This window comes from Carlito syrichta, unplaced genomic scaffold (genome assembly GCF_000164805.1).
Source record: "Carlito syrichta isolate Samal-C Ts95f unplaced genomic scaffold, Tarsius_syrichta-2.0.1 Scaffold305566, whole genome shotgun sequence".
Taxonomy (NCBI): domain Eukaryota; kingdom Metazoa; phylum Chordata; class Mammalia; order Primates; family Tarsiidae; genus Carlito; species Carlito syrichta.
This window is the reverse complement of record NW_007249662.1, coordinates 203520-216812: the sequence shown is the minus strand read 5'-3', so window position 1 is coordinate 216812 and position 13293 is coordinate 203520. Positions and strand designations below refer to the sequence as shown.

At 48.0% G+C, this 13293-nt stretch overlaps 1 protein-coding gene across 4 annotated transcripts in view; it reads left to right on the top strand.

Moving 5' to 3' along the window:
• The window catches only part of RPH3A (rabphilin 3A), a 319927-nt gene that overhangs the window by 256955 nt on the left and 49679 nt on the right, over window positions 1-13293 (top strand). For all 4 annotated transcript variants that reach the window (XM_021714274.1, XM_021714275.1, XM_021714276.1 and 1 more), the window contains one exon: window positions 11608-11754. In XM_021714274.1, coding sequence (XP_021569949.1) covers window positions 11608-11754 — 147 coding nt within the window. The remainder of the gene's footprint in view (window positions 1-11607; window positions 11755-13293) is intronic.

Here is a 13293-nt window from a genome sequence, read left to right as displayed (position 1 = left end):
ATTTTGTCTGTCACCTCACCAGAGGTCATCCTGATTTCTCAGCAAAATGCCGTTGACTCAGAGACCCTATCTTTTCCCACAACTTCTGTGTTTTTAATTGGATTCATTTTCTAAATATGCATGACAGATTGGATGCTGGGTCCAGTAAATGAACAGCCAGACTGCAAAACAGCCCTGTCTTCAGTTGTGTGCACATGTTCAGATATGATGGAGTCATGTGATCTTGGGAACAGCCTTTTGCTTATTTGATCCCAGACTATCTCATTTGCAAGATGGGTACAATGTCCCTGCCCTTTCTCCCTCACCTGATGGTGGTCAGATCAAATGTGATGTGCAGGAAAGCTTTACAAACTAAAGCGCCAAGCAAAGTCAGGTGAAGGTGTGAATCATAACTGTGCCTTACCTTTGTGTGTTTAGAGAAAGCACGTGCACAATCTTGCGCATTTTGTTCAGCTTTTTTGGATCCAAAGAACCACATCATCAGGCCCAGAACCCCCTAAAGGCTTAGTTAACACAGATAACACTGAACCAGGTGACCTGGGAAAATTCTTCTCCCTGCTCTGAGCCTCAGTTTCTCCATCTATCAAATGGCAGCTTTGAGCAAGCTGATTGTGAACGACTGTGTGAATGTTCTACAATCCCTGCTGTTGGCTGGTAGGACCCTTGCCAGGCAAGATCTACTTTCTATGAAATCATGAAAGACATGCCAGGGAAAGATGCTGAGTCATTGTTAGAGTGTAAATATGGACATCACCAGAGAGAGGCTCAGGACTCCAGAGGGGCTCAAGGATCTTGGAGGCTTCCTGAATGCTGCAGGTTGAAAGGCAGAATGTATGTCCACCCTCCTTCCCTCCCTTTGTCATCCCCAGCCTCTTCCCTTCTTTCTCCCCTCCCCCCTCTCTTCCTTCCTTCCCTCCCTCCATTCTTCCTTTCTTTCTTCTCTTCCTTCCTTTTTCCCTTCCTTCCTTCTTCTTCTCTGCTTCCTTCCCTCTTTTCCTCCTTCCTTCCTCCTTCCCTCCTTCCTTTCTTCTTTCCTTCCCCCTCCTTCTCTCCTTTGTTCTCTCCTTCCTCCCTCCCCTCTTCGCCTATCCTCCTTTCCTCCCTATCCTTCCTCTCTTCCTCCCCTCTATTAACAAATACTTACCAAATACCTACTATATACCACACACTGTTCTAAGCACCAGAGATACACAGATAGCCAAAGCATAAGTGTCTGTCTGGTGGGGTCTATAAACAAACAGCCAGCCACCAACAAATACACTCCAGTGTATCAGAAGCTATACTTGTAGAATCACAGTGGACTGTGGGAGCACAAAGTGTCACCTGGCCCAGACCTTAAGGGGATGATGGGAGGGCTTCCTGGAAGAAGTGATGCATAAGCTGAGACCAGGCAAGGGAGGACCACTGTGTGGGAGAGACCGAGGGGTTCCAGACTGGGGACACAGCATCTGCAAAGTTCAGATATGAGGGAGTATGGAGTTTTAGAAGAACCAGATGGAATTCAGACTAGCTGGAAAGGTTAGCCAAGGTTCAAGGCCTGATTGGCATCCTGAGGACATGGGGGACCCACATATCCCTTCTGTGCCTCCTCTAGTCTGATGGGGTAAATTTCGTCCAAAAGTTCCTTCCCACCAGCCAAACACGTATAAAGCATTTTGTGGTATGGCTGCCCTTCCGCCTCATCCTTTCCTCCAGGTTTTGCCAAAATCTCATCCACTGAGCTGTAAAGAGACTTCCTGCTGATACCTCCCACGCTGTTGTCCTGGAGGGAGGGAGGGGGAGAAGAAAGGAAAGAAAAAGGATGGATTTTCCGCACACCATGGCTGTTGAGTGCTTCAGATCCTTCATGCCTGACCACACTTTCATCATCCCCATCCTTCAGGGAGTTATAATCTATTAATAGAGCACCTGGCAGGTATTTGTTACGTGACTATTGTGTGCATAAAATGAAGACTCAAGGTGGGAGGCCAGAAAGAGACGAGAAGCTGCCCTTTGAGGTATTTCTGGGAGAAACTTTTACAAGGGGCTTCCACCCAGAGTCAGGATTCGTCCCTTCTGTCTTGGGGGTCCAGGTGCTGGCCTTGGCAAGCAGGTTGCTCTTAAACTGCCCCTGAGCTGGCACCTTCAGGTAGTGGATGAGGCATGTCTGGAAGGCCACCTTCTTGACCCTTGACCATGTTCTTTTCACGGTGTTTCTCAGCAGTCTCCCCCCCACCATGTGTCTTGGGCATTTGGAAAGTGATCGGGTCACCTGTCACGATCTTTAGATGTTTTCTTAGCAGCAAAATGCCTTCTTTGAGTAATATTTTATTCAGAAGCTGAATGTTTGAAGTAGGTAATAGTAGACCTGGAGAAAGACGTTTAGAGGCCGAAAGCATTCAAAATAGCATGGTGAACGTTGTGCAGCTATGATTTAAAAGAAGACTAAGCTGGAAAATAAGTGTAGGGAGTTCATAGTAGATACTGTATGAGTTATCTATTGCTGCGTAACAAATTACCTTAAGATGCAGAAGCTTAAAACAGTTATTTGTTCTCAGGGTTCTGGTCTCAGTGGCAGCTCTGCCAATCTTGGCCGGGCTTGCTCTTGCATCATGGCATTGGCTGATCTTGGACCATCATGGCTGGAATGACCCGTTTCTATTCCACGTGCCTCTCACCCTCAGACAGGCTACCCTGGGCTTTCTCCTGGTGATGTCAGGGTGCCAGAGTTAAGCGAAAAACACACAAGACCAGGGGTACCCAATCTTTGACTTCCCTAGGCCACACTGAGTAAAGAGGAATTGTCTTGATGTGCACTTAAATGATATAATATAGTTAGTGTATAGACAATAAGACTTCTTTTATTTATTTTTTTTTACATTTTTATTATAAAGTTTTTAAAAATGAGAACGATCTAAAAATAATGGGAAATTTGACCTCATTTTTGTAAAACGAATCTATCCATGCCCGGTTCAATGGAAGTGGTTTTAATTCTTAGAGAGTTTTCAAGGTGATCATCAGAAATGTCTGTTTGAATTTTGCTCTCTGTGTGCTTCATAATTGAAAACAGTTGCTCACAGATGTATGTGCTGCCAAAAAGTGATGTCATGAGTTAGGCATGACTGTAAACTGCAAAAATGGAACTATGCATGGGGTCACGAAGAACATAAATGCTAAAAAACACATGATGTTCAAAGACTTTGTGGGACTGTATAACTAGCTGTCCTGGGCCACATGTGGCCTGTGGGCTGTGGGTTGGACATGCCTGTATGAGGCCTTTGGAGCCCTTGCCTCTGGCTAGCACATCACCACCTTCCTGAATTTCATTGGTCAACACAAGTCATAAGTCCCAGCTGGATTTAAGGAGTCAGAAAATGGATCTGGCTCTTTGGTGAGATCAGTTTCAAGAGAAGGGTGAAATACTGGGACTATCCCTGCAATAAACCATATTTCATGGTTTATTGAAATATGAAATGTTAAATTCTTTCCAATGTTTACCTCTATTTTCTTTTGAAATTTTTATTATTGATTGATAAGTAGCAGCATCTAGGAGCTTGATGGGAATGCAAATGTCTTAAATTTTTTTACATTTTAGATGATTATGGGTACATGAGTACTGTATATATTTATGGGGTACATTCGACATTTTGATACAGTTGCACGATTTTCAATGATCAAATCAGGGTAACTGGAGCTCCATCACCTGAAGCACGTATCATTTCTTCGTGTTAGGAACATTCTGGTTCCACTCTTCTACTTATCTTGAAATACACAATAAAATATTATTAATTAGTTATGCTATTATGCTACCGAATACTAGATCTTATTTATTCTAATTGTATTTGTATGTCTGTTCACCATCCCCACTCTATTCCCTCCTCCTCTGGAAATGCTAATTCTCAAGCCTCACCCCAGACCACCTAAATCTAAATTTCTGCAGATGGGGCCCGGAAATCTGTATTCCTCCAGCTCTCCTAGTGATTCTTAGGTCCACTCAAGTTTGAGAAGCACTGAATTCTATCACAGGACAGCCCAGTGCCCTGCCCAGAGACTTTTATAGGTTTGGACCAGTACTCAGATGTGGTTTGCATTACCTTTTCCCAAGAAAGGTGTTTAGGTTCTAGAGTGGGCAGTAAAACACTTTCTAAAATGATAACAGTGTATTTTGGATAGGGTGCATACAACCAACTCCCTCTCTTGAATTTTTTACTGCCTCTACCGAAAAAGCAGCTCTGAGCACTTTGTTTTGTTTTGTTTTGCTTTAGAGACAGAGTTCCACTCTGTTGTCCAGGCTGGAGTGCAGTGGTATGATTATAGCTCACTACAGCCTTGAACTCCTGGGCTCAAGAGATCCTCCTGCCTCAGTCTCCTGAGTAAATGGGACTACAGGCATGCACCACCATACCCAGATAATTATTTTTCTTGTAGAGATAGGGTCTCTCAATTTTGCCCACGCTGGTCTTGAACTCCTGGCCTCAAGTGACTCTCCCACCTCATCCTTTCAAAATGATGGGATTAAGAGTGTGTGCCCGGCCAGCATCGGCATTTCATCCTACAGTTAGGGCATGGCACATTGCTCTTTGCAGACATGGCAGCCATAGATAGGCCCTAGAAAGCTCCAGTGTGTTCATTCTCAGGGGAAATGTACTTGAATACACCACTCCCACTAACTGCATTTTATGTTGTTTTTCTTGGTGTTTTTATAATTTACATTTCCCTAATTAGACTGATTTACTGTGGTCCTCAGATTGAAGCGCAGTTGAGCTGGGCATGATGGAGATACCTGTAGTCCCAGCTACTTGGGAGGCTGAGGCAGGAAGATCGTTTGAGTCCAGGAATTTAAATCCAGCCTGGACAACATAGCGGGACTCCATATTTCTTATTTGGCATATATGGAGCCAACAGTCAAAAGTTCCTGAAACTCAAACTTCCACTAAATCCAAGAGCTGGGAAAGATGAAGGGGGTGGGGGGGGGGGCGGGGAATTGGATCCAGGGCAGTGGACTATGGCCCAGAAGAAAGAACGTGAGGTTGGGCCATCCAGTGCCTTTTAGAAAGGCAGGATAGCAGGGGTTTAGGACACAGGCTTTCCTTCCAGGGCTGGCTTTGCTACTTCCAGCTGTGTGAACTCCGGCAAGTGATTAACCTCTCTGAGCCTTGGTATACTAGAGAGACGAATAACACTTATCTCATAGGATACTGTGAGAATTCAGTGAGACAGTACATATAAATCCTATGATATAAATATTATTAATTCCATTTGACAGATGAAGAAATTGGAGTTCAGAGAGTCCCAAAGCCACACTGTGCCAGGGTTTTAATACAGATCAGTCTGAATTCAAAGCTAGAGTTATTTTCCATTGTATCCTAATGTCTCAATAGGTTCAGGTCTGGGTCTGGGACCTCCAGGAAAAAAAATTGGGCCAGGAAGGCTGTTTCTGAAAGTTCATTTTTCCAGCATTCCTGCCACATAGAGTTAGGCTAGGTGTCCCTTTGTCTCCCTCCGTCTCCCTCTGTCTCCCTGTGTGTGTATCTCTCTCTCTCTGTCTCTGTCTCTCTCTGTCTCTTTCTCTCCCTCCCCCTCCCTGTCCCTCTCTCTCTCTCTCCCTGTCTCTCCCTCTCCCCTTCTCCTCCTCTCTCCCTCTCCTGAATAGCTAAAGCTTCTAGACTCACGTCTGTGTAGATGGGAGAGGAATTTGAGTTGGACGCTCCTACTGCCATGGGGTGTCTACAGGTGTCCAAAAAGATTCCTGATTTCAAAATATCAGACACCAGCCCATGATCCAGGTGCACATTTTATTTTATTCTGTTGGTCCCTTCCCACCCAGGGCCAGGGACTCATTCTCTTCCCTCCTCCTCCCTATCAAATTCACTCAAATTCTGCGCTGTCATGGACAATTCAGTCACTTGTCACTATGGCAAAATTTTGAGACACACTTTCATACCAGAAGGAAGAAGATGAAGATGGAGGAGCAGCAGGAGGAGAACACATGCTAACCGTTCTGAGCACTTACCAAGTTCTAGAATGTGCACTGAGCATGTTACACACTTGATCTAGTTAATCCTGTATGAGCTTCACGAGGCTGTATGGTAAGTCCCCCCTTTGACAGATGAGCAAACTAAGATTCAGAGATGCTAAGAAATTTGTGCCTAAGGTTTCACATCTGGGTGGGGCAGAGCCAGGGAAGGAATCTGGGCTGTGTGACCCTGAAGGCCACCCCTGTCTGCCTCTCTTAGGTTACTGTGTCTTCACAGCAGTCAGGGTTGTCACTATAGACCCCACCAGGGATACTCCAGATGATGGACTGCCCTGCCAGCAGCTGGTTAGGAAGAGCTAGTGTGGAAATGCCATCATTCACTGGGAGAGGCAGCCCCACAAAACTCTGGAGCCCAGTCCGACATCTCTGCGTGCTACCAAAGTTCCCAGCACAGTTCGTGGATGTGAGTCCTTTATCCCTCTCTGAGAAGTCAGGGCATCTCAGTAGTGAAGAAGATGGTAACAACGGCAAGAGCTACCATTTCCTGGGCGTGTGCTGTGTGCTAAGCACTTTGTATGCATTTCACACTTCATCAAACCCTGCTGCCTACCCTGTTAACAATCCCACTTGCCAGATCGGGAAATTGACGTTCAGAGCTCCAGCACACTCTGCCAATAAGTGGCAGACCCAGGGTTCCAGTCATGAACTCCACCAAGTCATGTTGGCACAAGGTCCTCTGAGTATTTTCTGGATTGGGCACAATCCTCTGAGCCTCTTGCCCCCAGGGAAGCAATACTCTGGTCTCCAGCTTTGATCTTTAACAAGATGTCAGTGCCAGACTCTGGTCTTGAGGATACAAAGCTGGCATCCCGCAGGCAGAAGTCCGTGGCAAGGGCCTCATCACAAAAACCGATCCTTGAGGTCCCCAGGCCCACATTGTCCCCAACCCAGGGAGGCCTAGACAGGCCCATTCTGTTTCCTGAGAGCAAGGGCTTTGGTTTAAAAAACGTACCTCTTTCTGTCTGTTTGCTTTTGGAATTAAAATATGAAAATCCACAGGGGGCTTGCAGGTTCCCACTGAGACCAATCGGCGACATTTTCAAACAGTGGATGAGCTGTTTGTCAACTATGTGTTCTGGAGCTGGAGACAGGGAAGGGTTTGGAGAGGCGCCGGCAGCCTCCAGCAGGGCCCTCGCCTGTGTCTGCAGATGGAGGCATTCCCTAGGTGGGGCTCCTGGGTGACTGCCAGCTCTGCTGGTATCTCTGGAGCTGAGTGTGTTCCAGAGCGTGTGTTCTCTGTGCACCCTGATCCTGACAGCAGTGGGGTGTGAGGCATTGGCTTCAGTTCTGGCCTGTGCTGGCCACATCCCTGACAGCTTGGGGGCTGCAGGAGTCTGTCCTGAAGGGCCTCCACTGGGTGCTTGGCCCACCCAGAGTCTCACGTGTGTCCAGTGTTGTTCACTGAGCTGCTTTGAAAAGGCAGGACAAAAATAAAAGGAGATCAGCAAAGAAATCCAGAAAGAGAAGTGAGGGCAAAGGCAGGGAGTGCAGGGGCAGAGATAGCATGCATTTCTGTGGACAGACCATGGGGGGTAGCTGAATTCGGCTATCACTGGGACTTTTCAGGAAGGGAAAGTGGGCTTCCTTATGCAGGAGCCCGCTATGTCCTTTAAACATAATGGGAGGAAAACTCAGGCTGTGGAGTGTTGGCACACTGTGTGGAATAGAATGGTACAGACCGCACATAAGAGACTGAGACATCCGTCACAGGAGGCATTCGAGCAAGGATAGAAGGAAGTCTGCCTGGGAGGGCACAGCAGGTGGGCTTCAAGGTGATCCTCAATGATCCCACTTCATGGAGCTCATGCCTTTGTGTAATGCCCTCCCCTTGAGTGTGGGCAAAGTCTAGCATCTGACCTATAGAACACAGCAAAGGAGAAGGGCTGTCACTCTATGCCTGTCACATTATGTTATATAAGACACTGTCTTGGGTGACAGGAACGAGTGATTCTCCTTGTAGATTTGATGAAGGAAGTGGCCCACGGGATGAAGTTGGAGAAGTCCACATGGTGGTTAGGAACTGCATCAGCCTCCAGGCCCTGGCAAGGGGCTCTCTCAATAGCCAACAGGAAGCCAGGGTCCTCAGTCATATGCCTGTAAGCAAATGAATTATACTAACAACACAAATTATCCCCAGATTCTTCCCCTATCAAGTCCCCAGATGAGAACACAGCCCGGTCCACTGTGATTGGTTGCAACCTTGTGAAATCCTGAGTAGAAGACCCAGTTAAGCCATGCCCAGACTCCTGACCCACAGAAGCTGTGAGATAAAAATGTGTTGTATCATTTTAGACGCATGTCTGTAGGGATATATTATGCAGTGATAGAACATGAGTCCACACACTGTGGGTGGGGCATTGCCAGCCTGTCTCTATCCTCCTGCTGGACTGATTTTTCGCAGTTACCTGATGCTACATAACAAATCACTTCAAATAAGTGGCTTGAAACAGCAGGAATCATTGATTACTCCTCACAGTTTCATGAGTAGGAATTGGAGAGTGGCTTGTCTGGACCTCCCTGCCACAAGGTCACTCCTGCAGCTGCAAACATGTCACCTGGGGAAGCAGTTATCTGAAAGCATGGCAGGGGTTCGAGGAGCCACTCACATAGTTGGCAGGCTCGTGCTGGCTGTTGGCTGGGGGGCCTCGGTTTCTCTCCACATGGGTCTCTCCTTGGGGCTGTTTGATTGTCCTCACAACATGGTACCTGGCTTCCCCTAGTGTAAGGATCCAGAGGACCAAGGAGGATGCTTCAAAGTCTTTCATGACTTAGCCTTGGAAGTCACACAGTGTCCCTTCCGCTGTATTTAGTTGGTCACACAGGCTCAGCCCCCATTCAGCAGGGAAGGGGACTGTACACAGGAGGGTGTGAACACCAGGAGGCAGGGAGCCCTGGAAGCTGGCTACTGTCCTGGTCTTCTTCCCCCCACAGGAACTCTGCCTGCTTTCTGTACTTCAGCCCTTGGCAAGGACCAGTCTCCCTTGCAGACCCTATCTCTCCTTCCTTCCCTCACTCTTCCAGCTCATCTCCAAGGTCTCAGCAGGGACCAGCCATAGCTTTGAGGGACCCAATACTTATATAATTTAGGGGGGCCCTTCAAGGTCAAAAGACAAAAATACCTTGCTTTTGCCAATTTTCCTAATCGCATGACTGTTACTAGAGCCCGTCCCAGGATTTTGGGAGGTGCCTGTGCAAACAAAAGGCCCAGAGGCTTCCACTTTACCAGGATCAGTGAATCCTGGTCACTTCCTCAGGGAGCTTGGCCTGGTCCCATACTGAGTAAACTCCATTGCTCTGTCTCCCACATGTCACCTGTACAATTAGATATTTAACATCGCTTTTGGCTACTAGGGACTCTTTTTATGTGCTTACAGTCAGATAGTGATCTAAATGCCATGAATACAAAAGAGGTCCTGGAATCTACATTCTAGTGGGGGGAGAGGAGCCAAAACATGTTACAAGAAAAAATGTTAAAAGGTGACTTCAGCTAGAGATGAATGTGAGGGAGAAAGTGAACCAGGGCATGAGAGAGCAAGGAATGCCAAGAATGAGGAGAGGGACCCAGCCGTGAGAAGGTCTGCAGGGAGAAGTGTTCCTGACAGAATAGCATGTGCAAATGGCCTGAGGCATAAATAAAGTCTGGGTGTTTAATACTGAGCAGAGAGGTCAGTGTGGCTGAAACATAATGACTAGGAGGAGGAAGGGGGTGATGAGGACAGAGAAGCAGGTGAAAGACAGACAAGGTAGAACTTTGCCAAATAAGCAAGATATCTGGGTCTTTTTTTTTTTTTTTTTTTTGAGTCAGAGTCTCACTCTGTCACCCAGGCTGGCACAATAACAGCTGTTACAGCCCAACCCATTAAGCTCAGATGATCCTTCCACCTCAGCCTTCCAAGTAGCTGGAATTACAGGTAATTCCACAGCCAGCTAATTTTTTAAAAAGTTTATTGTAGAGACAAGGTCCTGCCAAGTTACCCAGACTGGTCTTGATCTCTTGGGCTCAGGCAATCCTCTCACCTCTGCCCCCCAAAGTGCTGGGATTACACATGTGAGCCACCATGCGTGGCCTGGGTCTTATTTTAATTAAGGTGAAATTCACATACTATGAAAGCCACTCACAACTCACAATGTTGTGCAGCCATCACTTCTACCTAGTTCCAGGTTTCATTCTAAGCCAATATGACACCACTGGAGAATTCTGAGTGGATTCTTTGTGGTGCTAGCATGTGTTCATCCCAGAGGTTCCTGCTCTGAGGCTGCACCTGGGAAGGCAAGGTGTATTTCCACCAGAATTTCCCCAGACCACACCCTTCTTCCCTTTCTCAAAGCAAGACCAGCCTAACACATCGGCTTTCCTTTCCTCTCAAATGCTTCCTTCTCTGCTCTCAGAACAAACTAGCTCAGGGGTGGGGACAGCAGAGGATGGGGAAGAGAGAGGAAGACGGGCTTTTCATTTCCAGCTTCAAGTGGCAAAAGGCAAATTCATGTCTGCTGACGTGACTAGACCAGCAGCAGGGACCAAGACTGGTGACTAATGGGGTGATGGCTCCTGAGAGTTTGGGGTTCCTGTTTTTTTTTCCAAAACAGAGACAAGAGTCCCTGGCAGTGCTCAACCCTGCACTCCACTCAGGTGATGCACCTCAGGCTATGGCATGTAGACCACAGTGTTCATGGAAAAGATACTAACATGTCACAGACCACGACCTAAACTGCTCCCAGCAGCCTTGGAACCTCTGAACCATCAGCAGGGTCTCCAAGGTTCTGTTCTCTTATATGTGAGGGCTACATGTGCAGGCTGCCTGGGGTTGACTCCTGCCTCTGCCATTTGCCAGCCATGTGACCTTGGCAGGTGGTCTAACTTCCCCATGCCTCAGGCTTCTCACCAGGAAACAGGAACAGTAACAGCCCCAGTCTTGCAGGAAGGATGTGAGGATGAAATGAGGTGTAGTGGGAGCACAGTGGACACTTGTGAGAATAACAAGGTTACGTGGGCAGGCAGTAGCAGCTATGCCAGTGTTTACATTCCAAAAAAAAGGTGGGGGGCGGGGAGAAGAGTACAGGCAAGGTAGAACTAAGAATGTTACAGGAGTCTTGAGGCTGGAAATCTGGACATTTATTTGAAATCAAGAGATCTTTATAAAACTACTTGGCAGCTAGCTTAAATTTAGCTTTTAAAAATCTGTGGGCCAAACTAGACATTTCTCTGCCCAACTAGTGCTGGGGTTAACCTGGGCCTGGTATTGTTTCTACTCTAGCTGTAGAAGCCTACTGTTCTGAAATCTCCCGAGACACCACAACCCTCGAGGTTTCCATGAGCCTCCTGCCAGTGTCACCTGTGTCTACTGTGTGCTAAGCATGTCAAAATAAACTCATCAGAACCCTGAGAGGGAAGTATATGTGTGTACCATTGCACAGATGAGCAGACCGAGGTCTGGGAGATGACTCTTTTGTCCAGTCTCCTGGGCAGTGAGTTTCCAAGCAGGGATGTGAAGTGAGGCTTACCGGACTTCAGGGCTGCCAGTCCTAACCACTCCTTAGGCTGCCTGCTGCGTCTTCTGCCCACTCTCATGCCTTCCCAAATTGCTTTTCAGGCTCCAGGCAGGCTGGTCTGTCCACCCTGGTGGTCAGCCGGACAGGCAGAGGAAGCAGGAAGAGCTGACCGATGAGGAGAAGGAGATCATCAACAGGGTGATCGCTCGAGCAGAGAAGATGGAGGAGATGGAGCAGGAGCGAATTGGGTGAGGCCTGACACTTCCCATCCACCTGAGAGCACAGGAGGTTATGCTGGGGCCATCATTTGAGGCTTTCTGGGCCACCACCCAGGCAGACCTGGGATCCTTGTTGCAGGATGGGGGCAGAGCTGGGAGAAGAGAAAGGTGAATAGAGGAGAGAGTGGGCTGGGGGGATTCTGGGAGGGGGAATGTGCTGGAAAAGCGGAAGGGGAGGGATCTTATGAGGAAATGGAAGATTGTGATTGGCAGATGCAGGAGGTGGGGGTGGATGTGAACACAGGTGTCTCAGTCATTCCCAGCCGCATAGAGGTGCATTGTAGAGATAGAGGCCAGGTGGGAGCCAAAGATACCTCTGGAGGCGCAATTAGGAGGACAGAGTGAGTGAAAGAGACAATGTGCAAAAGAGAGAGCACATTTGAAATGAATTATACAAGAGAATTGGAGACACCGATCCCGTAAGACACAGACGGCGTGCCAGTGAGGCAGCAACGCTAACCCTGTGGGTCTGGGCTTGAAGAACCCAGGGTCCCACGGCGGCTCCCCACTTGCCTGCTGTGGCTCTTGGGCATGTCACTTGACCTCTCTGATCCCTGGTGTGTTTACTGGCAGAATGAGGGAAATAACAGTAATTGTCCCACAGGACGCTTTTAAGGACTGAGATGCACAGGACTGCCCCGGGGCTCTGGTGATACTACATGTTTAATAATGGTAGGAAGGAAGGAAAGGCGGGCTTTGGTGAGCAGGGATCGTGAAAATGTGTGAGAAAGCACGAGGCCGAGGGGCACCATGACAAGCAGGGACAGTGCCAGAAAATCAGGGAGTGTCATGTGAATGAGCTTGAAGGGTGGGGAGTGGGGAAAACACAGACAGTCATCAGGGTGGGAGGGGTGACTGTGAAGGAAGTGAGTGTGTGTTTGGGAACGCTTGGCATGGGTAGAAATGTAGCCCGTCAAGACATAGAGAGGCCAGCGGAGGGGTCCTCCCAGACATGATCTCTGATGGGAAATGGTGAGGGTGAGGGGATGCTGGGATGCCATCTCTACCCGGGCCCTTCTGCCAAGGGAAGCCATTGCCAGCTGCTCACAACTGACTTGGGTACCAGGGTGCCTGCTGATCGCCCTGCCCATGCACTCAGCTGGAGGTTAACGAGGCTCTCGATGGAAAATGATGTTCTGGAGATGCAGGAAGCAGGCGCCTTTGATTTGAGCCTCTGCAGATAATTGCACTCAGGGCAGACTGGGGAGATCAGAGATGCTGTTGACAAGTGACAAACACCTGACACAGGATGCGTCAGTTTTAGCTTGTCTCTTTCTCGGGTGGGCGCCAAAGGGCCACGTGGCTCTGAGGCACTTGCTTATAGAATTGAGTTGTAATTTTACTTTTAAAAAGGTATTTCAGGAGTGGGAAGTTTTCCAGGCTGGTGATATGTAGGCGTGTGTGTGTGTGTGTGTGTGTGTGTGTGTGTGTGTGTGTGTGTTCCCGTCATACATGGATGGGTCTCAGCCATGAGAGAAAGCAGAATATGAACACGGAGGGTAAGCAGAG